This window comes from Talpa occidentalis, unplaced genomic scaffold, assembly GCF_014898055.3.
Source record: "Talpa occidentalis isolate TD23 unplaced genomic scaffold, MPIMG_talOcc4v2.1 talOcc4.10, whole genome shotgun sequence".
NCBI lineage: Eukaryota > Metazoa > Chordata > Mammalia > Eulipotyphla > Talpidae > Talpa > Talpa occidentalis.
In genome coordinates this window covers 76,240,158-76,259,514 of record NW_023600993.1, presented here as the reverse complement: position 1 = coordinate 76,259,514, position 19,357 = coordinate 76,240,158, and the positions used below count along the sequence as shown (strand labels likewise).

General features: G+C 39.7%; 1 protein-coding gene across 1 annotated transcript in view; it reads left to right on the top strand.

The window, feature by feature from the left end:
• The first annotated feature begins 548 nt into the window (after positions 1 to 548).
• The window catches only part of SPTLC3 (serine palmitoyltransferase long chain base subunit 3), a 131,159-nt gene continuing 112,350 nt past the window's right edge, over positions 549 to 19,357 (top strand). Inside the window, exon 1 of the mRNA XM_037494608.2 lies at positions 549 to 998. Coding sequence (XP_037350505.1) covers positions 882 to 998 — 117 coding nt within the window. The 5' untranslated portion in view covers positions 549 to 881. The remainder of the gene's footprint in view (positions 999 to 19,357) is intronic.

Here is a 19,357-nt window from a genome sequence, read left to right as displayed (position 1 = left end):
TATGATAAAGGTAATGCAGCTAAAATAAGAAATCAAATATTCTGCTCCCAAACTTCTGTCTTACTGGAATTCTAGATGAACTAGTAACTCTCATTATTGCACTGATTTTGATATCAGATGTGTTGCAAATTTTCCCCCATTTTTATATTATGGTAACATATACATCACCAAAACTTTTAACCACCTTTAAGTGTGTAGTGCAGTGGCATTTCATACCCTAATCATTCCGTTCCAGAACTTTCCAACTTCCCCAACTGAAACTGCACCCATTAAACAATAACTTACCATCCTCCCCCACCCCCACTCCGTCCCACCAACCCCCAACTAGATCTTGGCTAATCTTCTGAATGTAATAAGAAATGTTGACTTTGAACTTGGCTTGCTGCCAAAAAGTGTACATAGATGCGGGGGGGGGGCAGGGGGGGAGAGACATAAATTCAGGATTGACTGTACTTGGAAGACTTGAGTGTGCTGTATTTGTGTGTGTGTGCCTTTAAAAGATTCTCCACCTCCCAGCCCGCCTCCTCACAGTTTGCCACTAGGTTTTTCAGTCTCCTAGTTTCCTCAGTCCACATCACGCTGAAGCAAGAAGCCAGCGTGAGCAATCTCCTTCATAGATTCAGAAGCAGATTTGTTGTCATGGAACCCACAATCTGAGTTGAGGAATGTAAAGGTAATCAGTGTAAAGGTAACAGTTTGTTTTTAGTTTCAAAGATCTGCCCAAAAGATAGGCTGTGACTCTTCTTCTGGAAAAGCCTGATTGGGAGGATTCCTTCTAGGGCTCAGCCCAGAGTGCTTTATCCCACCCCCTTGCAACTTCAAAACTAAAGCTTGCCAACAACTTCTGGAAGAAAACTTGCTGGTTCCATCATTTCATACAAATGGCTAGTCCTGGAGGTGGTGATGTTTGCAATGGGAATCTTCATCATCACAAGAAACAGAGTGACAGCTCGAAAAGTGGAAACTGCACAAAGAATGGGGTAGTGAAAGAAGCCCAGGTAAGAGGTTATTTCTCCCCCTTAGTGACCTGAAATATTTGAAAATTTCTTTGCAATGATTTTGAAGCTGTCTTAACTAAAACTCCTTCTTACGAGGTGTTTTATGTAAATTAACTTTTCAGCTGATTTCAAATGCTTGGCTAACAAAAAGTTTAGTTGTGGGTTAAGGAGGGAATTTCTTCTCTATACAAAAAAGAACACATACAGACCCAATAGCCTTAAACTTAAAAATCAAGCATATCTGTGAGAGATATGGGGTTTTTTGGCAAGCAATTTCAGGAGTTAAAGTTGTGAAGGCTTTCAAACTCTTCAGCTAAATTGCAGTCCAGCAAAAAGTCACAATATCTGATATTCATCATGCTTCAGAGGAAAAAGAGGAAGTGAAAGTAAATGTGTTGAGATTATGTGATGTGAATGGCATTTTCCCCCAAAACACAAGAAACACCTCTCTTTTGATCGGTGAATTCTTTTTGGTACTTGGTGAAACATTGTCATAGTCTATGGCTTGATTTGAGGCCAGAGTTCCTTCTTTGAAACTTGACATCACAGGAATTCCTTTCCAAGACACTCCAGAAAGGGTGGCTTATTGTTATACTCTGCACACAGAAACCAAACAGACTTTAATTGTTTTCCTTTTTGATACTTTTTCCTTTTGGCTCCTGTTGTGATAGAATGTTTGCTGTGGATATCTGAGGAGGTGAAGGAAGTCAAGAAATGTCAGCTTATTCAAAAGGGAGGCTGGCTTGTCTAGGCACTCATAAAAAGGCAGTTTCCCACTTCCTAAATGATGCACTAGCACTGTGCTCAGAGCAGCAAGGATGAGCTCACCTGCTTAAGAAGCAAATTAGTATAGACAAACAGGTAGCTCCACTGTTGGGAAATGAGAAGCTGGGCAGGAAACTTGTGTAGTCCTACTTCACTCATCCATCCCCAGAGAACCAGCATCTGCCCAGAGGAAAGGTCAGATTGTTCTAAGATTATAGGACAGGTGGAGCTGGCTAGGAGCCAGTCTACCACACAGTGGTGTCCAGTTGGAAGCAGAGGCGTTGGGGATAAGGATCTGTAACCTGGGTTGGGTATGAAAAAGCTGTAGTCCCCAAATTGTGTCAGTCATAGCTACATATTTATAAGTGAATGAGCTTTGAGAAGAGAATTGACATGATCAGATGTATTTTTCTCAGGTGGTGTGTGTATTTGTATCTAGTACAAAAGTAGGAGCTTATTTATGGATAATCTCTTACCTGATCAGCTAATCATCATGAAAGACTACATTATGTTATTGAGAAACAGAAACATGTTATAATGCATTGTTTATCCATGTGTGGAGATGTATGTTTATATAAAACATCCCCAAACATTGAATTATTTTCATCTATATAGTAAATTTTCTCCTACTTACTAGTACTCTGTAGTATAGTATTCTTACTATCTATCACCCAGAATTCCCATGGGTGATAGATTCAATTAATCATGTTCATTACTCTAATGTTCTACTTGGCAGTATAGTTAGCATTCAAAATTAAAAATATATACATACATAAAGAAAGACTATGAACAGATTTTACCTGGCAAGAGGATTATGTCAGGGTTAAATATTGGCATGATTCACTCACTTTTCACTGAAGCAAAATGAAAAAGAAGAAACTGAAGAAAATTTTAGTGTGTTTTGTCTGGAAAAAAAAGTTAAAATGCCCTATGTCAAAAGGTGTCATAAGGAACAATGAATAAAAATCAATTGAAAAGTGCAATTGAAGCAAAAAAAAAACAAAAACCCACTTACAATAATATCAGAAACACAAAGAACCTAAGAATAGATGTAAAAAGTGAAGTGAAAATCAATTTGAAGAGAGTATTAAAATGTTACTGAGGGACCTCCCCTGGTGGCACAGCGGTTGAGTGCTGGGCTGCGAAGTTGCCCACAATCTCTGCAGCACAGGTTTGATCCCTGGCCACTGGCGAGGGTCCCACATGGTGCGCAGACCTCTTCTGCTGCGCCCGCTGCTCCCCTCAGCAGTGTATTTTGTCAGTCTGCCTGTTCTGCTCTCTGCTTTGGCTCTGGTGAATTCTCTCACCCTCCCACACTTGTGACTGTGCCCAGTGCTTGTATAAATAAATAAATAAATCTTAAAAAAAAATAAAATGTTACAGAGGACATTGAAGACACTGGAATAAATGGGCAGGCATACAATATCCATGGATAAGAAGACTTAAGACGAAAAATATGTTCATTCTGTCTAAATTAATGCATAATTTTCATGTGAGCCTAGTAAGTCAAACATTTTTTTCCAAACCAGACAAGTAACTTAAAAATTAGCAGAAAAGAATAACTAGAAAAAAATATAAAAAAGAATTAAAGAAGAAGGTACTAACAATGCATACTAATAAACCATATTTTTCAGCATTCACATATGTGGAAAACAAAGAAACAAACACAATGAACAAACAAAAACAAAATTTTAGATGCAGAGAACAGATTGGTGGTTATGATGCCTGAAATGGGTAAAGAGGGTCAACTGTTTGGAAACTAGAGTTTTAGTAGTGATCATGATGTTTTATATACAGATGTAAGATTATAATGGTGTACACCTGAAGTTTAGATATAAAGCAGCTACCTCAAAAAAATACATTTAGAAAAAAAACTGAATATTATTCTAGTGGCTTAAGATATCAAAAACATATACGAAAGGAGGACTTATGCTTTCATTGTGAACATAAATATTCAAGAATATTAGCCAATAATTAAAAACTTTTGGAGGTCACACATAAAATGAAAACTATGATAAACAACATAGATTGTGTCTTTCTAAGTGCTAGGTGTTCTAGATGCTTTGTATTCATTATCTTACAATAACCCTGTGAGATCAATGTTATTACTATCAAACCCATTTTCAAGGTGAGAAAGTAAAAAATCTTTAGTAATTAACCAAGCTCATCAGTTCATAAGTATCAAAACCATGTTTAGAAACCATGTTTGCTCAATGATAGACCTCAAGTTCTTATATTTTAGACCATGTTGCCCCTGTAAGCACAAGATATTAGGGGGAGTTGATTCATACCTACTTTATAGTTCCACAGGAAAGGGAAAACTGAACTTAGACTTGAAAGGGCAGAGTGTGTTTGAATTAAAGCTATTTTGGGTTGTTTTGTTTATTTGCTTTATTGTTCTTCATGAAAATTTGAACTTATCACAAATCACACCAAACGCTGACACAACAGAACTCTTACTATGTAACATAATCTACTTACAAATGCACTGAATCTATGGAATTGCCATTCCCTTTCTTCATTTAAACAACTCTGAATTTAAAGTCATATGGACTCAGATTGAGCCCCAAATTGAGGTGTTCAGATAATCTGGTTTTCAGAAGCTTTTTTCAAGGATGTATGGCTACCCTAAATAAGTGGCACAGTATTTCCTAGCAAAACTGATATCTTAGACATGTGATGTGCTGGATGATGAGTAGTTGCAAATTCTTTGGAGTATTTCTCATAGAGCAGTGAAATCTGTTCCATTCTCTTGAATATGAGCTGGATACTTAACCAATAGAATATGAGAGAAATGACAATATGAGATTTCTGATATTAAGGAACAAGAAATCTTGTAGCTTGAACCCAGTCCTCTTAGAATATGTGTTCTTGGAATCCAGCCACCATGCTGGAGGAAGCCCGAGCAGCCCTGAGGAAAAGCTCACACAGAGAGAAACCAACTATCCTTGCTGTGTTACTAGCTGAGATGCACTTCCAACTTGAGTGAGTGAGTGAGTGAGTGACTGATCTTGGAAGTGGATCCTCCAAGGTCTCTCTGCTCTAATTGATGCTTCATGGAGTATAGATATATTGTCTCTGCTGACTGCTGTCCAAACTACAGATTCCAGAGGAAACAAATGATTCTTGCTTTAAGTGTAATGTGGTGTGTTAGCAGCAGGATAGAAAATACTTAGAAAAGTTATTCAGTAATCTTACTTCATTGCCATTTTCAGTGCTTGTATTTACATTTTGAGGGAAAAGGTATTTTTGGGCAGCCATTTATTTTCAATTTTTGGCAAACTTGTCTTTTCTTAAAATGAACACATGTTTTGTTTTGCTTTTAATTTTAGCATAAAGACTGTATGCGTAAGTTGAGTTTCTGGCTGATAGTGTAAAATACAATGAACTCAAATATCACCCATGTAAAAGCAATAATCATTTGACGGTTGCCAAATCTGATGTGCGATTATTCAACCTGAGAAGGCCTGTAATTGTTTGCATAATCTATAAAGGAAGAGTTGGTGCAGGAGAGTGTGTGTGTTCAGGGGCAGATGTTTTATTGATGAAAAGAATACATGCTTTTAAGTATATATAATGTCCCAAATTAATTTGATCTTTTTGTTAAGGTTTCCCAGAAAAATTTTATTTGGAAATACCACTAGAGGTAGATTGATGTTGTGCCAATAACTTAAAGAAATTAATAATTTTTATTTTTAAATACATTTAATATAAACTTTTTACTAAATAATGTCACCTTTGTCTCAACTGACCTGAACTAATGCAGTTTCTCTGGAATTATAAAGTATGCCAACCTATAAATTCATGTGAGAAGATGTTGCCAACATATTAGAAAAAAAGACCTTGGCCAGGTAACTCATAATTTAGATTACACATTTTTGGGGGGAATGACTATAAATATAACTCACAGAAGTATTCAAAATTGTTCTTCTTTTTTAAAGATTTATTTTTTATTTATTTATGCGTACAAGAACTGGGGTATAGGCCAGATATGTGGGGGAGTGGGAAGGGTGAAAGAGGATTCACCAGAGACAAAGTGGGGAGCAGAACAGACTGATCTATGGAAATACACTTCTGAGGGGAGCAGCGGACAAGACAGGAGAGGTCTGCTGCGCCATGTGGGTTAGCTCCCTGGCTAGGGAGCTGCCTCAGTGGCTGGCATAGCTTGCTAGCACTGAGACTTTAACCCCTGTGCCACCAGGGAGGCCCTCAAAATTGTTCTTCACAATTTTACCCATCACTTTTTCTCTATCACACTGTCACCTTGTTATAGGACAGGGAGAGGGGCAGCCCAAACCCCGCAAACCTGCCTATTCTAAATGGGTTCGGCCATCCGCCGCATCAACACAAAACACATGAGACTAATGGGAAGGATCTTTAATAAAACTAGGAAACAATACAGGTAAGGCAAAGAGTCTAGTTTCTAAATGAAGCACCCAAAGTTACCCGTCCCCTCGTGGGTAAAAGTCCATCCATATGGGATCGGCCCAGAACAAGGCCCCAAAGCCTGCTACAAGTCTAAAGCATCTTCCAGTGGGGACCCACAGAAAAGGGTCACAAACAACCGGACAAGCCTGGAAGGAAAAGAGCAAAATCAACATCAAGATAAAAGCTGCCATTGTCACCTCCCCACAGGTCTCACCCACATCTGTGTCACCCAGTCCACGACCAAAAGACAAGCGCAGTTTCTTCACGTGTCTCTAGGCTCCATGCGCCTCCTCCAGGTCTCCTGGCTCCATCCTGCTTCCTTCCTTAGTCTCTTCTGCAGCTTCTCCTCTTCCTGCTCAGCTCCACCCTCCCTTGGGTGGGGCAGGGAACCTCCCCCTTTCCTGGGGACCACCCTGTTGCAACCTGAATCCTGCTTTGCCACATTAAGAATCATTTACAGCAGAGATGTGAATTGCAAAAACCTAGAAAGAAGGCCAGCAGGGCCTGGTATGGGACAAGAAGAAGTGTTAAAAAGGGTTTACTGGAGCAAAGTTCATTGTCATGAGGGAAATCAGGTCCAGTTTTGAGAGATCTTCTGATTTTCAAAGAAGTTGGAAATGCAAATGGACTAGGAAGGATGGCAAGGAGAAATTATCCTGATTTTTAAGCATTGGCATTTAATTGTCAAAAATTCAAGTAGTGTGAATTTCAAGAAAACATTGCTACCAATCACAAATCTATAACCTCTGAATTATAGGCAGAAAGGGTAAGAAAAATAAGCAGTCTTATATAATGGGCTATTTTCTCATATACATTTAAGATGGGTGGCACAGGGAATTTAGTTCCTCCTAATTTAGACTACATTATTAGAAAGCAACGGATAAGTCTTATATCTTCATGTATATTCATAAAGCCTGGTTAGTGAACATTATTGTTCTCTAGATATGGTAAAAGTAGATCTTCAAATGTGGCCCCCCAAAAAATCTATGTGCAAATCAATGATCATCCTCATAACTACAAGTTATAGTTGACTATAGCTTCTCTACAACATGGGGGGTTGAACCTTTTGGAAATCAAGGATCCTTTTGAGAAGCTGATAGATATTTTCCATAGAAAAATGATTATGACCACAATCACAGAATTTTACATGTAGAGAGTTGATGTATTTCCTTAAATTAAGAACCTTAGCTCTAAAATTTCATTATTAATTGTCTCTCTTCTCTCACAACCCAACCAGAGAACCAACTTGTCTAGAAAAGACAGAAAAAATAAGGAATTCACAAATTTACCCACCAAGGAGAAAAAGACACATGTAACCTGAAACAACTCAGTCAATAAGCCCCATATGTGTTATTTATTTAAAAATTTATATGAAAATTTTGCATTCTACTTATAACACATTCATATTTCTTTTTTTTTTTTAAGATTTATTTATTTATATAAGCACTGGGTACAGTCAGAAGCATGGGAGGGTGAGAGAATTCACCAGAGCCAGAGCAGGGAACAGAACAGGCAGACGGACGTAATACACTGCTGAGGGGAGCAGTGGGCAAGACAGGAGAGGTCTGCTTCGCCATGTGGGATTCTCGCCGGCCGGCCGGGATTGAACCAGCGCTGCAGAGACTGCGGAAAACTTCACAGTGCAGCGCTCAACCACCTGCGCCACCAGGGAGGCCCCAAGATATTTCTTTTCTGATAAGTTTTCACACTGCAGCATCACTCAGGGTTTCTCAGGGGACCACTTAAAGCGGAATCAATAGGAAGGCCCCCAGTTTCAACATCAGATAGAACTGGGGTTGAGTCCCAGCTAAGCCTCTTACCAGCTGTGTCACACTGGGTAGGTAGCTTCATGTCAGTACCTCTCAAGGCAATGGTGAAGATTAAATGAGATAGTCTATACAATGTTTTCAGTTACTATCAGACAGTTAGTAGATACTCCATAAATAGTAGCTATTATCTATTAAAGTTAGCCTACATCCGTCTCTTTCTCCTTCACTGCTTTTATAAGTGCCCAATACGGTGCGTGCCATATAATAGATGCTCAATAAATGATAGTAATTAAACACTCAGATTCCCTCATCTCATTTAATGGTGTTGGAAAACATGGCTACTATTCTCTATCCTTTTTTTTAAAAAAAAAATAACTAAATCACTAAAATTTTGTATGACCAGGTAGTGGTGATGGAGGATAGGAATAGAAAAACTGGAAAGGAGGCACCATACAAGAGGAACAGTCTTTCCAGATGCCTACCCTTGGCTTCTGTATGCCTCCTTTCACAACCAACCATATTAGTAAACTCAGGGACTAGTGTTAGGGAAACCATAATCCCAGGCCCATTAGGTAGGGCCAGCACTCCCTATTACTCCAGCAGGAAGAAGCTACAGAAAAGGGACAGCCTCCTTTCAACTCCCAAAACATTCTGGGCTGAGGATATGGTCAGGGGGGAATGATGGAGGATAAGGATAGAAAAACTGGAAAGGAGGTGCCACAAGACCAGAAACCTGGCTCACACAATGCCAAGAGCTGGAGGTGGGGGTAGGAGGGATTAACAGCTATTAACTTAACTGTAGGAACTAAGGTTCTTAGGTGCCAGTGCATAGATCACAAAGCACAAGACCGGAAGCAGGTATCAGACCACTGTAGGGGGTGTCAGGAGCACAGACCTGAAGGTAAAGATACCAGATGGAGGGCTTTTGTAGAAATCTAACCCCTTTCAAATTTTACATAGTTTATTCAAAGTCAACAACAAACAAACCACTCCAAGAGTGAGCCCCTCCCAAAGAGAAGCCTTTATCGGTGCAATCTCTGTGGCCTGGGCAGCAGTCCTTCTGCCCACCTGTGACTTGCAGGTTCTGCTTTTCTCCAACTCTGTCCCTCTGCAGGGCAACAGCCTTCTCGCCTGCCCATGACTTGCACCATGCTGGGGCTTCTTCTCATTGACCTCCCTCAGCAGAGGCAGCTCTCCTCAAGGCTGCACCTGTGACCATGCAGGCCGCCTCTTAGCAAGCCTGTCCCTTTCAGGGCAGCCCTTTCTGCTCACTTGTGTCTATGCAAGTGTCCTTTATTCTTCTCTCCCTTTCCCTATAAGCCTGATCTTTTGAATATAACTAATGTCTCTGTCTCATGGAGAAACTCGCCTGGGAAACTATCCGTGTGCCCCTGAAAGGGGTGCTCTGGGGAAACCTTTCCCAGAGTGAACCCAAGGACCCAGCTCTCCAAATCCATCAACTCCAAGAACTACATCAGTAATACAGTTTCTGGAAAGGTAAGCAGAATAGAAACCCACGGGGAAAAAAGTGGCAAAAGAAAATTTATTTTAAAAAATGGAATTTACATGGTCTGCATCTGTGAGCAGGAGACAGCCAAAAACAGGCTTGATAAGGAGAGGAACAGGAGGAAGTGGGACGATGACCCTGCGTTATGGGCTGTGAGTGTTAATAATCTCTAGCAAGCTTCCCATCCTTTTGGCTGCCTGTGTGTTACTCTGTAGCAAGCTACCTCCCATGGGTATCTAACAAATAAAGGCCCCTTAGTGAGCTGTATTTGGCATAAGGACCCTAGACTTGAGTGTCTTGTGCATAGCCTGCTTTCTGATTTCCCCTCGCTGTCTCTACTTCCCTGGCACTAAATAACTCTAAAACTTACTCCTCGAGGTCCATGTGTTATAGAGCAACCCCGATATTAAACGGGTTCCAGGCTGTGGGTCCTCACCTGCGCGCTTTAAAGGGACTTATGAATACTCTACTATACACACACACAAAAGGGTTAATAAAAGGTTTATTTACAAGAGGAAAGGAAATAAGGAAAATGTACAACTCAGGGAGAAAATAGGGAAATAAAGTCTTTAATGCGTCCTACCCGATCCGACGACCTGGAAACCCAAAGTCACTCTCAGAGCTGGCCGGACGCTGCGAGCTGGTGGAGAGCCCAAAAACGAGGTCCCCCAAAGCCCAGGTGTCTGCCTTTTCTATCCACCTGGCTGCTTAACCCCACCCTCAGGTCCCAGCCACCTTCCCTTTGGTGGTGATGGGATTTGGAGTTCCCAGTATCTTTGGCTTTGACCTGGGGTGGGGGTGGAGTCCACAAAGCCTATATGGAAATAGCTTTGGGACATCCTTTTCCCCCTAACACATGTCCTCCATTTCTGTGGCATGAGACAATAAGTCACCTTTTACTGTGCAACAATAGCTACATACTTTTGTCGTGATATCAAGATATCACGTGTACTCTTAAGTTTGGGGTCAGAGAACAAGCTTTAATAAAATGGGACTTTATGAGGAAAATAAAACTAGGAATAAAATATCAGTTTATCATGATGATTTTTAATATCTCTTAGTATGAGATGAAATATGCCCGGATTAGAAGGAAAATGACAAATACCTCAGGTCTGTCATCTGGTTGTAATAATCCTCTGCATTCTCATGACTGAATGTCCAAGAAAAGTCAATGTAATCTGTGTTCCCACCAAATAACACTGTATGAAAAGGTATTTTCCATTTTGCTAACTTTTACATCTCACAAGGTGTTAAGAATTTTATATCTGCTAATATATTTGATCCTCACAGCAACTTATGTGTCTGATACTGTTACCATTTCTTGTTGTTTTTTTTCAAAACAGATATACAAAAGTAAGGTAAATTTGCCTAAGATTATATCTCTAGTTAAAGGTGCTGAATGGACCCCAGGGTCTGTGTTTTTATTACTAGAGGGGAAAAAAAAGCCTTTTCCTCAAACACTCTGTTGTGAATATTGGCAAACTTACAGCAAAAAAAAAAAAATAATAATAAAAAATTTAAGGGGCTGTGTGAAGGATCTTAGGTGCTATGTAAGAAAATAAATGTAGGGCCTCCCTGGTGGCCCAGGAGATTGAGCTCAGCACTATGAAGCTATCCGCAGCCTCTGCAGCATGGGTTTGATCCCGGCCAGCCGGAAAGATGCGCACATGGCGTGGCAGACCTCTCCTGTCTCAGCAGTGTATTTCAGTCAGTCTGCCTCTTCTGGCCTGTACCCTGGGTCTTGTATGCATGAATAAATAAACCTTTTAAAAAAATCTAAACAATTTTCAAAAATAGGAAAAAAGAGTTCTTTCTACCTTAAATACTCATATACCTGCCACTTAGATTCTACAATGAACATTTTACTTTGTTTATCCATTGATCCATATATTTGATATATTTCAGTAAAATTCTAAAATCAAACACTTCACCCCCAAACTCCTGCATTTGTGTCATTAACTAGACTTTAATGTTTGTTTATAGTTACTATTTCTTATAGTTTCTTTTTTTTACATATAATTAAAGCACAAATCTAAAGAAGACCCTTCAGTGAGTTTTGATGCACACTTGTTACAGGGCAAACCCCAATATAAAATGGGGTTGCCTGACTGTGGATCTGTTAGGGGGAAAAGGATGTCCAGAGCTAATTCCATACAGGCTTTGTGGACTCTACCCCCACTCCAGACCAAAGCCAAAAGACATATGGAAAGACAAATCCCATCACCACCAAAGGGAAGGTTGCTGGAACCTGAGGGTGGGGTTAAGCAGCTAGGTTTGGTATAAAACCAGACACTTGGGCTCTGGGGGATTCCCTTTTTGGCTCTCTACCAGCCGCAGAGCTTGGCTAGCTCTCAGAGTGCCTTTGGGTTTCCAGGTCGGCGGATCGGGTAGGACGCATTAAAGACTTTATTTCCCTATTTTCTCCCTGAGTTGTACATTTCCTCATTTCCCTTTCCCTTGTAAATAAACCTTTCATTAACCTTTTGTGTGTGCCTGTAGTGGAGTATTAATAAGTCCCTTTAAAGCACGCTGGTGAGGACCCACAGCCAGGCAACCCGTTTTATATCTGGGCTGCTCCATAACAGTTCCTCACCCGCGTGCTTAAAGGGGACTTATTAATGCTAAACTGCAGACAGACACAGAAGGTTGATAAAAGGTTTATTTACAAAGGAAGGGGAAATGAATAACTTAGGGAGAAAAAGAAGGAGATAAGTTCTTAAATGCGTGCTACCTGTTCCACTGACCTGGAATCCCAATGACCCTCCAAGCTGGCAAAAAACCTAGCATGCCCACATGGCCAAACCAGCGACCCCCGGGCCCCATGGCCAGTTAAGTACTCAAAAGGAGAGCCTAGTTGCTTAACTCCGCCCTCAGGTCCTTGCAACCTTCCCTTTGGTGGGATTTGTAGTTCCCAGTTGTGTGGGTGTGGAGTCCACAAAGCCTGTATGGAGTTTGCTTAGGACATCCTTTTCCCCTAACACACTGAGTTTTAATTATTCTTCTGGAAAGGGTTTATAACATAGTTTTGACTGTAGAAAGATGTTATAAAGTGTCCCTTTAACATAGGAAAGTTTAATCTTTAGACCAAAGAATGGAGGAATATGTAAATTGGCACCTAATGAGGTAAAGTATGTGTGTATGGTGGTGGGGGCAGCTCAACAAAAAACTGTTGAGAAACTCCCTTATTGTACACATAAAATTCAAAGGAACCTGGAGCCATTTTTTTGTTTTTGTCTTTGGAATAATCTAGTTAGCAGGAAGGGATCTTAGTTTAAAAAACAATTCTTAAAATTCCACTCTATCCCTGTCTTTTTACACCAAGAGAGGATGAAATAAGTCAAACTATAAAATTGGAGACATTCATCAGGGGAGGGGGAGGGAGAGGGATCAAAACACAAGGAAAGAGCATAAGAGTCTGTGGTGATGGTTCACAGGTGTCTTGGTGGGTGGTGGGGATTTTATGAGGACAACACCTGAGAGGAGAAATCAAACATTATGCCAAAATGAACAATGATGTAAAAATGTATAAATAAGTAAAAAAAAAAAAAAAAGTGAAGCTCAGCAAAACTATGCAATTATTTCCAAAGTCAAACCACTGTGAGACTAGTTCCCCCACCCCAATCTTTTGATACTCAAACAAAGGCCCTTTCTTGGAAGTTCTTCATTTTGAGAAACTCCAATCTATTAAAGCAAACAGCTAGGGACCAAGATATTTGATGACCCAAAATGGTATCTGCTATTGCAAATTCTTTAACCTTTTAAAAATTGATATCATAAAATTGCATTTCTCTCATGTAGGAAGTAAAAGTATGTCCTCTATTATTTTCTAAAATAAGAGCCATGTGTAAAGAGTTTCAGTTTGGGAGATCAATATTAACTATAGTTAATGATTACTCCCACACCAGAGAACCTACCATACATTTATACTTTTTGAAATGTTATTGTTAATTCACACAATAGGCTTTCAAATTGCACATATCAAGATTCAAGGTTCTAAGAGATCAGAAAATCTGATAAGTAGTGAAACCAGGATTTTTTAATATCACATAATGTGCCATACCTCAAAATCCTGCTGCCCTACTAAACTGAAGCAACACGTAGATATACAGGCTAGGGCTTTCTCTTGGCATTGCCTAGCTTGAATTCTAGCTTCCTGTTGGTAACTGTTGATTTTGGGCAAGTGGTATAATCCCCTCTGCCTCAGTTTCTCTATCTAGAAGATGAGGATAACAGTAGTATGTACCCAATAGAGCTGTTCTAGGAAGTAAACATACAAAAATTTAGGTCAGTGTCAACACCAGAGGAAATTCTTCATAAATGTGATCTATTATTAGTGGCCCTTGCAGGAATCTATTTTTATCCTCACCCTTTATTTGTTGAAACAGTGCCAAGATATGATGAGAAGGTATATATTAAACTGTCTTTAACAAACATTGACAGAATACTTGTGAAAAGGAACTGCCAAGCAAATAAATCTTTCCTGCTAAAGGGTCTAAGGCCTGGTGCAGTAAATATTCCAATGCAATTGTAAAGAACAACTTTTCTTACTTGATAAACCTTTCCTTAGAGAGTTTTCCATCCAAGCTTTTAGCTTATCTAAACGAGGTTACATTTTAACAAGGTCAAACAGCCGGCCAAGCTGATTTATCTCTTGAAGGACATCCCCAAATGTCCAGCTTTCCCCCTTTGCCTAGGGGTTTTACAGCAAATAGTAGTGCTGGCTAACCAATGTTATCAATAATGTAAGATGGTTTTTCTCTAGACAGGTGCTCAGACCTTATGGGGTTACCCAGGTCCGAAACCTCATGCATAAGTTAGTAACGCTTCTCCTGACCTCACCATTTCTGAAATACTTCTTGTTTTTCCCTTGCCTGGGTAAAAGGCTAGAATTTATTTCTGCAACACTTGAGTAAAAGACCAAGTGTTCAAATAAAAACAAATAAAAATAAAAATAGGATTAGTTGAAGGTTAGGGGTAAAGGAGGACTTGAAATCAAGATGACAGTAACAGATCCTGTTGGTGCTATATCTACCTCTTCTCTGGATTCCTACCATTTCCTTGCAGATAGCCTTACTTCTAAAGGCCAGCTCACAGATCCTTAGCATGACGACTTTCTCTGGCCCCCGACACCTGTTCTACCCTAGTGTGCACCAGGCCAGATGTGCCAAGATTCAATACATTCATGGGCAGTCCTCCAGCATCGACCATGAAAATACTTGCTCCCTTCTCCTTAGGTGGATAAAGTTGAGGCATATTCTCTGCCGTCTCCCAGAGTCCCTGCCGGAAGTGAATTTTATACTCACACTGTAAATGGTTTGATAGCACACCCTTCACCAGTTCCTTCACTTCCCTGTCTCATTCTTGCTTCTCTACCAGTGCTTCATGCAATTACTTTCTAAGTAAACTTGCATTTGAATCCTTTATCCACAATCTGCTTCTGGGGACCTCCAAGTTAAGACAATGATTTCTTTTTTTTCCCTTAAGATTTATTTATTTATGCATACAAGAACCAGGGTATAGGCCAGAGATGTGGGGGGTGAGAGGATTCACCCAAGACAGAATGGGGAGCAGAACAGGTGGTTCTACTGAAATACACTGCTGAGGGGAACAGTGGGTGAGTCAGGAGAGGTCTGCTGCGCCATGTGGGTAGTTCCCTGGCCAACCAGGCATCAAACTCATGCTGCAGAGGCTGCTAACAGCTTCACAGTGCTATGCTTAACCCCTTGTGCCACTGGAGAGGCCCAAGACAATGATTTCTTAAAGATTAACCAGTTCTTCACATCTTTAACCTTTACCTAAAGTTTCTTCAATGGCAGATATTTTAGCAACTACACAGATCCTTACAATGATACTTATATCAAGGATGTCACTGCACCCCTATAAACTAGACAGAAGTGCTATTGACCCATGCTAGTGATGAAAAAACCGTGGTTCAGAAAAATAGTCAACTGAAGTCACGTGGATAATGGAGATAGGGCTGGACAACAACCCCAAACATTCTGACTCTTAAGTGATATTTCAAAAGACCTGCTGTAAAAGACATTTATCCAGGCCTCATTCAGTGCATACAACTCCATCAACTACCTACTTATAAGAAGAGATAGGGAGTATGAAACTCAGGGCCTTCTTTATCCTGCAGTAAGTTAATTCACAGCAAGAAAAAAAAAAGTGCTATTTTTTACTCAGAAGAGCAGCTTTGGGAATTAGTTTCATTAATTAAAAAAAAAAAAAGAATCCTTAAGATTCTAAAAGCCTTGGAATATGTTAACTCCTACTTTAGATTTCCATCAAGAAGCAGGAACGTGATTTTTCATGGGATATCAGCACAATTTCCCATAAATCTTTATTAAAAATGATTTACCTTATTACTCAAATCTTTATGTTATATAATAATGTTATATAGCATGTGGATACCTAGAATTATACACTTCTGGGTCCTATATCAAACTCAACTCTAGTTTCGATCATAGGACATCATGAATGTTTGCTTCTAGGTCAAGCAAAGGCAATTCACTTTGTGGATCCTTTGCTTAGCTTCCCCAAGGTAATGACATTGATGATATCATGGGGACTCTTGAATTCTTGCAACACGGCATGTTTCTCAGTCACCTATTCTGATCATCCTAAAGAAAGTAGGCTCCACATCTTCTCAAATACTTGAAAGGCAGACTGATCTCAGATTTCAGGGAAGCATGAGATCTCATGCTTATCTCATTTTCTAGATCTTAACAACACATTTCTCAAGAGGCTAACTAAGATTCAAACAGATGTCATCACTTGCCCAGGATCTCAAAATGGCCAGTTTAAGGCAAGACACACCTTTGTCCATTGCCAGATTCTATCTCTTCTATACAACGTTGCCTTTCACAGTACAGACCCAAAAACAAACCCCATAAGATTTCTTGATGTGAAGACTTTTTGCCAAGACATGCAAATAATTTGGAGCACCTAAGAAATTCCTAGAACTGATATACTTTGGGTGGCGCAGCGGGTTGAGCACAGCACTGTGAAGTTGTCCACAGCCTCTGCAGCGTGGGTTTGATTCCCGGCCTGCCAGGGAGATGCCCACATGGCGCAGCAGACCTCTCCTGCCTGGCCCGGTGCTCCCCTCAGCAGTGTCTTCGGACCATCTGCCTGTTCAGCTTCCTGCTCTGTCTCTGGTGAATCGTCTCACCTTCCCACGCCTCTGGCTTGCATCCCAGTTCTTGTATAAATAAAATAAATCTTTAAAAAATTAAAAAATAAGCTCAAAAAAAAAAAACCATATACCTCAGGATTTGATTTGAGGAAGGCATTTTCTCTAAGGAACTGTGATTTCCTTCTGTCAATTCTTAGCAAGATCATTAAATCAAATGCCTAGAAACTGAGAAACAAATAGAAGTACTTCACATGGTGGTCTGAGAAAATTACTCCATGGCTAAAAAAACAAGTTATGAAGACTAATTTTTCTTTAAGTGTAATATCAATCTTAATACCAGTCAGATGACTCATGCCTTGTACCCATTCATTAATTAGGACTCAGAAGCTATGATGGCTACAAAAAATGCTGGGATCTACTAAATTTGTTGATTCAGGAGTACAGGCAAAAACTAGTCAAGATTAGTCTCATTCTGGGAAAATTTAATTTTTTTCTACATTATATGCCACATGGTAAGAAAAAATAATCAGATAATTATAGTTATGGCCATGGGTATTATTCTATAATTTGGAAGCAAATTGTGGTATTGAATTCTTGGTGAATTGGTTGTTTAGAAACATTGTACTTATATTTTAAGGAGCAAATGGTTTTCATGAAAAATAAAATACATTCTGCCTTCCAAGAATATAAAGGAACTCAGCCAGGTCATCAGTACACCTTCAACTAAACTTGATCTCCTTAACAATAAATTCTGTCTTAAAAGGCAAGCAAAAGATGAAGCAAGTTTTTTATTCCTATACTGCCCTTGACATGCATAAAATGCATGTGACATTATAGGGTGACAAGCAAGGAAAAGAGAAGAGAAACTAAGAGCTTAGGTATGGGCAACCATGTGCCAACTGAAGCAGCAGCAACTGAATCCTTGCAAGTTTCTCCCTAGGCAGGAAGACTTTCTGGTTCCTCATGTTGCTGAATAGTAGGCACTGTTTGTCTAGATCCAGTGGGCGGGGCTCAGGTACAGTAGTTCAGTACCACTGAGTTGCATGCAAAAAATTGTTCAATTTATTCAAGGAGAAAAACCATTATTTATAATCCAAGTTCAGTCCACCGAGCTCAGCCAAATGACTCAAAACCACATTTTGTGTGCTTCCAGAAGCCCCACCCTGGTTATAAATCACCCATGAGTCATTGGCTGCCTGGCATCATAAAGAAACCACAGTGCACACCTCACCAAGATGTCAAAGCACGCCTCAGGTGTTGGGTCATATCCATGCAGTTTAGGGGTTCTTTTTGATTTTCAAATGTAAGTTCAACATTTTATAATTGGCTGAATAGGCTAATTTCATTAAATCTTCCTCCATGGTGGATATAAGAAAAACATTAAAATTACCAATAAACAATACATTGCCATGAATCATGAATGTTGGGCTTCCCAAAGATCAGTTCTTCACACAGCATAGCAAAGGTTAAGTCACATATGTGCTGAAAACTTACCAGTGTCTTTCTTCATTAAGATCAAGAGTGCAAGTCTAAATTTGTTTATGAGCTTTGCATAACCTCCCCAACCCATTCATTCATTCATTCATTCATCCATCCATCAAATATTTATTAGATATTTAGTACATATCAGCTATCATTCTAAGCACTGGCATACTAGCCATGGAGAAGGGATGAAGTTCTCTGGAATTGACAGTCAGCCATGCCAGCAACTATCCCTAGTTGCTGTTCTTCAGCCTCTTCCTTCTGCCAGGAACATTGTGCCTGGTAAACTCCTATTGATTTTTCAGTTCTCTTTTTAAACACTGTCTTCAGAGAGGTCTTTCTCTTCTTCCAGATCTAGGTCATATCCTATTCTATCCACGCCATAATACCCCTTATTCATCATTTCCCAGTATAGTATGTATTTGTACTTCTGACCATGATTTGGCAAATTTTTTCTGCACAGGGCCAGATAGTAAATATTTTTCAGTTCTTTGAACCATACAATCTCTGTGTTCCAATATAATTTTACTTACAAAAATAAGCAGTGGGTGAGATCTGGCCTGTGGACCACAATTCACCAACCTCTGAACTGAACTTCCTAAGGTGATGAAAATGCTGTATCCTTGTACTGTCCAGTAAGGTAACCCCCAGCCAGATGTGGCTATTGAGCACTTGAAATATGGCTAGCGTGGTTGAAAATATAATCCTTTAATTATTTTGAATTTTTTAGGTTTAACTATAAATAGGCATACATGGGTAGTGATTATTGTATTCAGCAGCACACAGACAGATCATAAAGTGTTAGGAAGACAAGAGTCATGTACTCTTGTCACTTGAACCTAGCATAGCACCAGCAAAGAACAGATGCTCAATATATACTTGTTGAATGAATGAATGAACAAACAAATGAATATATAAATATGGAATAACTTATCAAACTTGTTGGCTTTTTACCACTTAAACATTTGAATAGATGTTGACACTGAATACTTCTTGCTCTCTAGATTTGAAATGTTATATTTTTGTATGCCCATTTTCCCCCTCTCCCTTATACCCTGAGCTCCACGACTATGAGAGTTATAGAGAAACTACCTGAATGATTCTTTTAGTGCCCTGCACAGGTACATGCACATGGTGGTCAGCCTTCTCAGAGAGTGCACCTCCCTAGAAAAGAAAAAGACTTAACCACATGACTATTTCATTTCTGGAGTAGGTTCCAATCTGTCATGTCTCAGAGGCTTAGCTTCAAGTTTCTTTTTACTTCAATCCT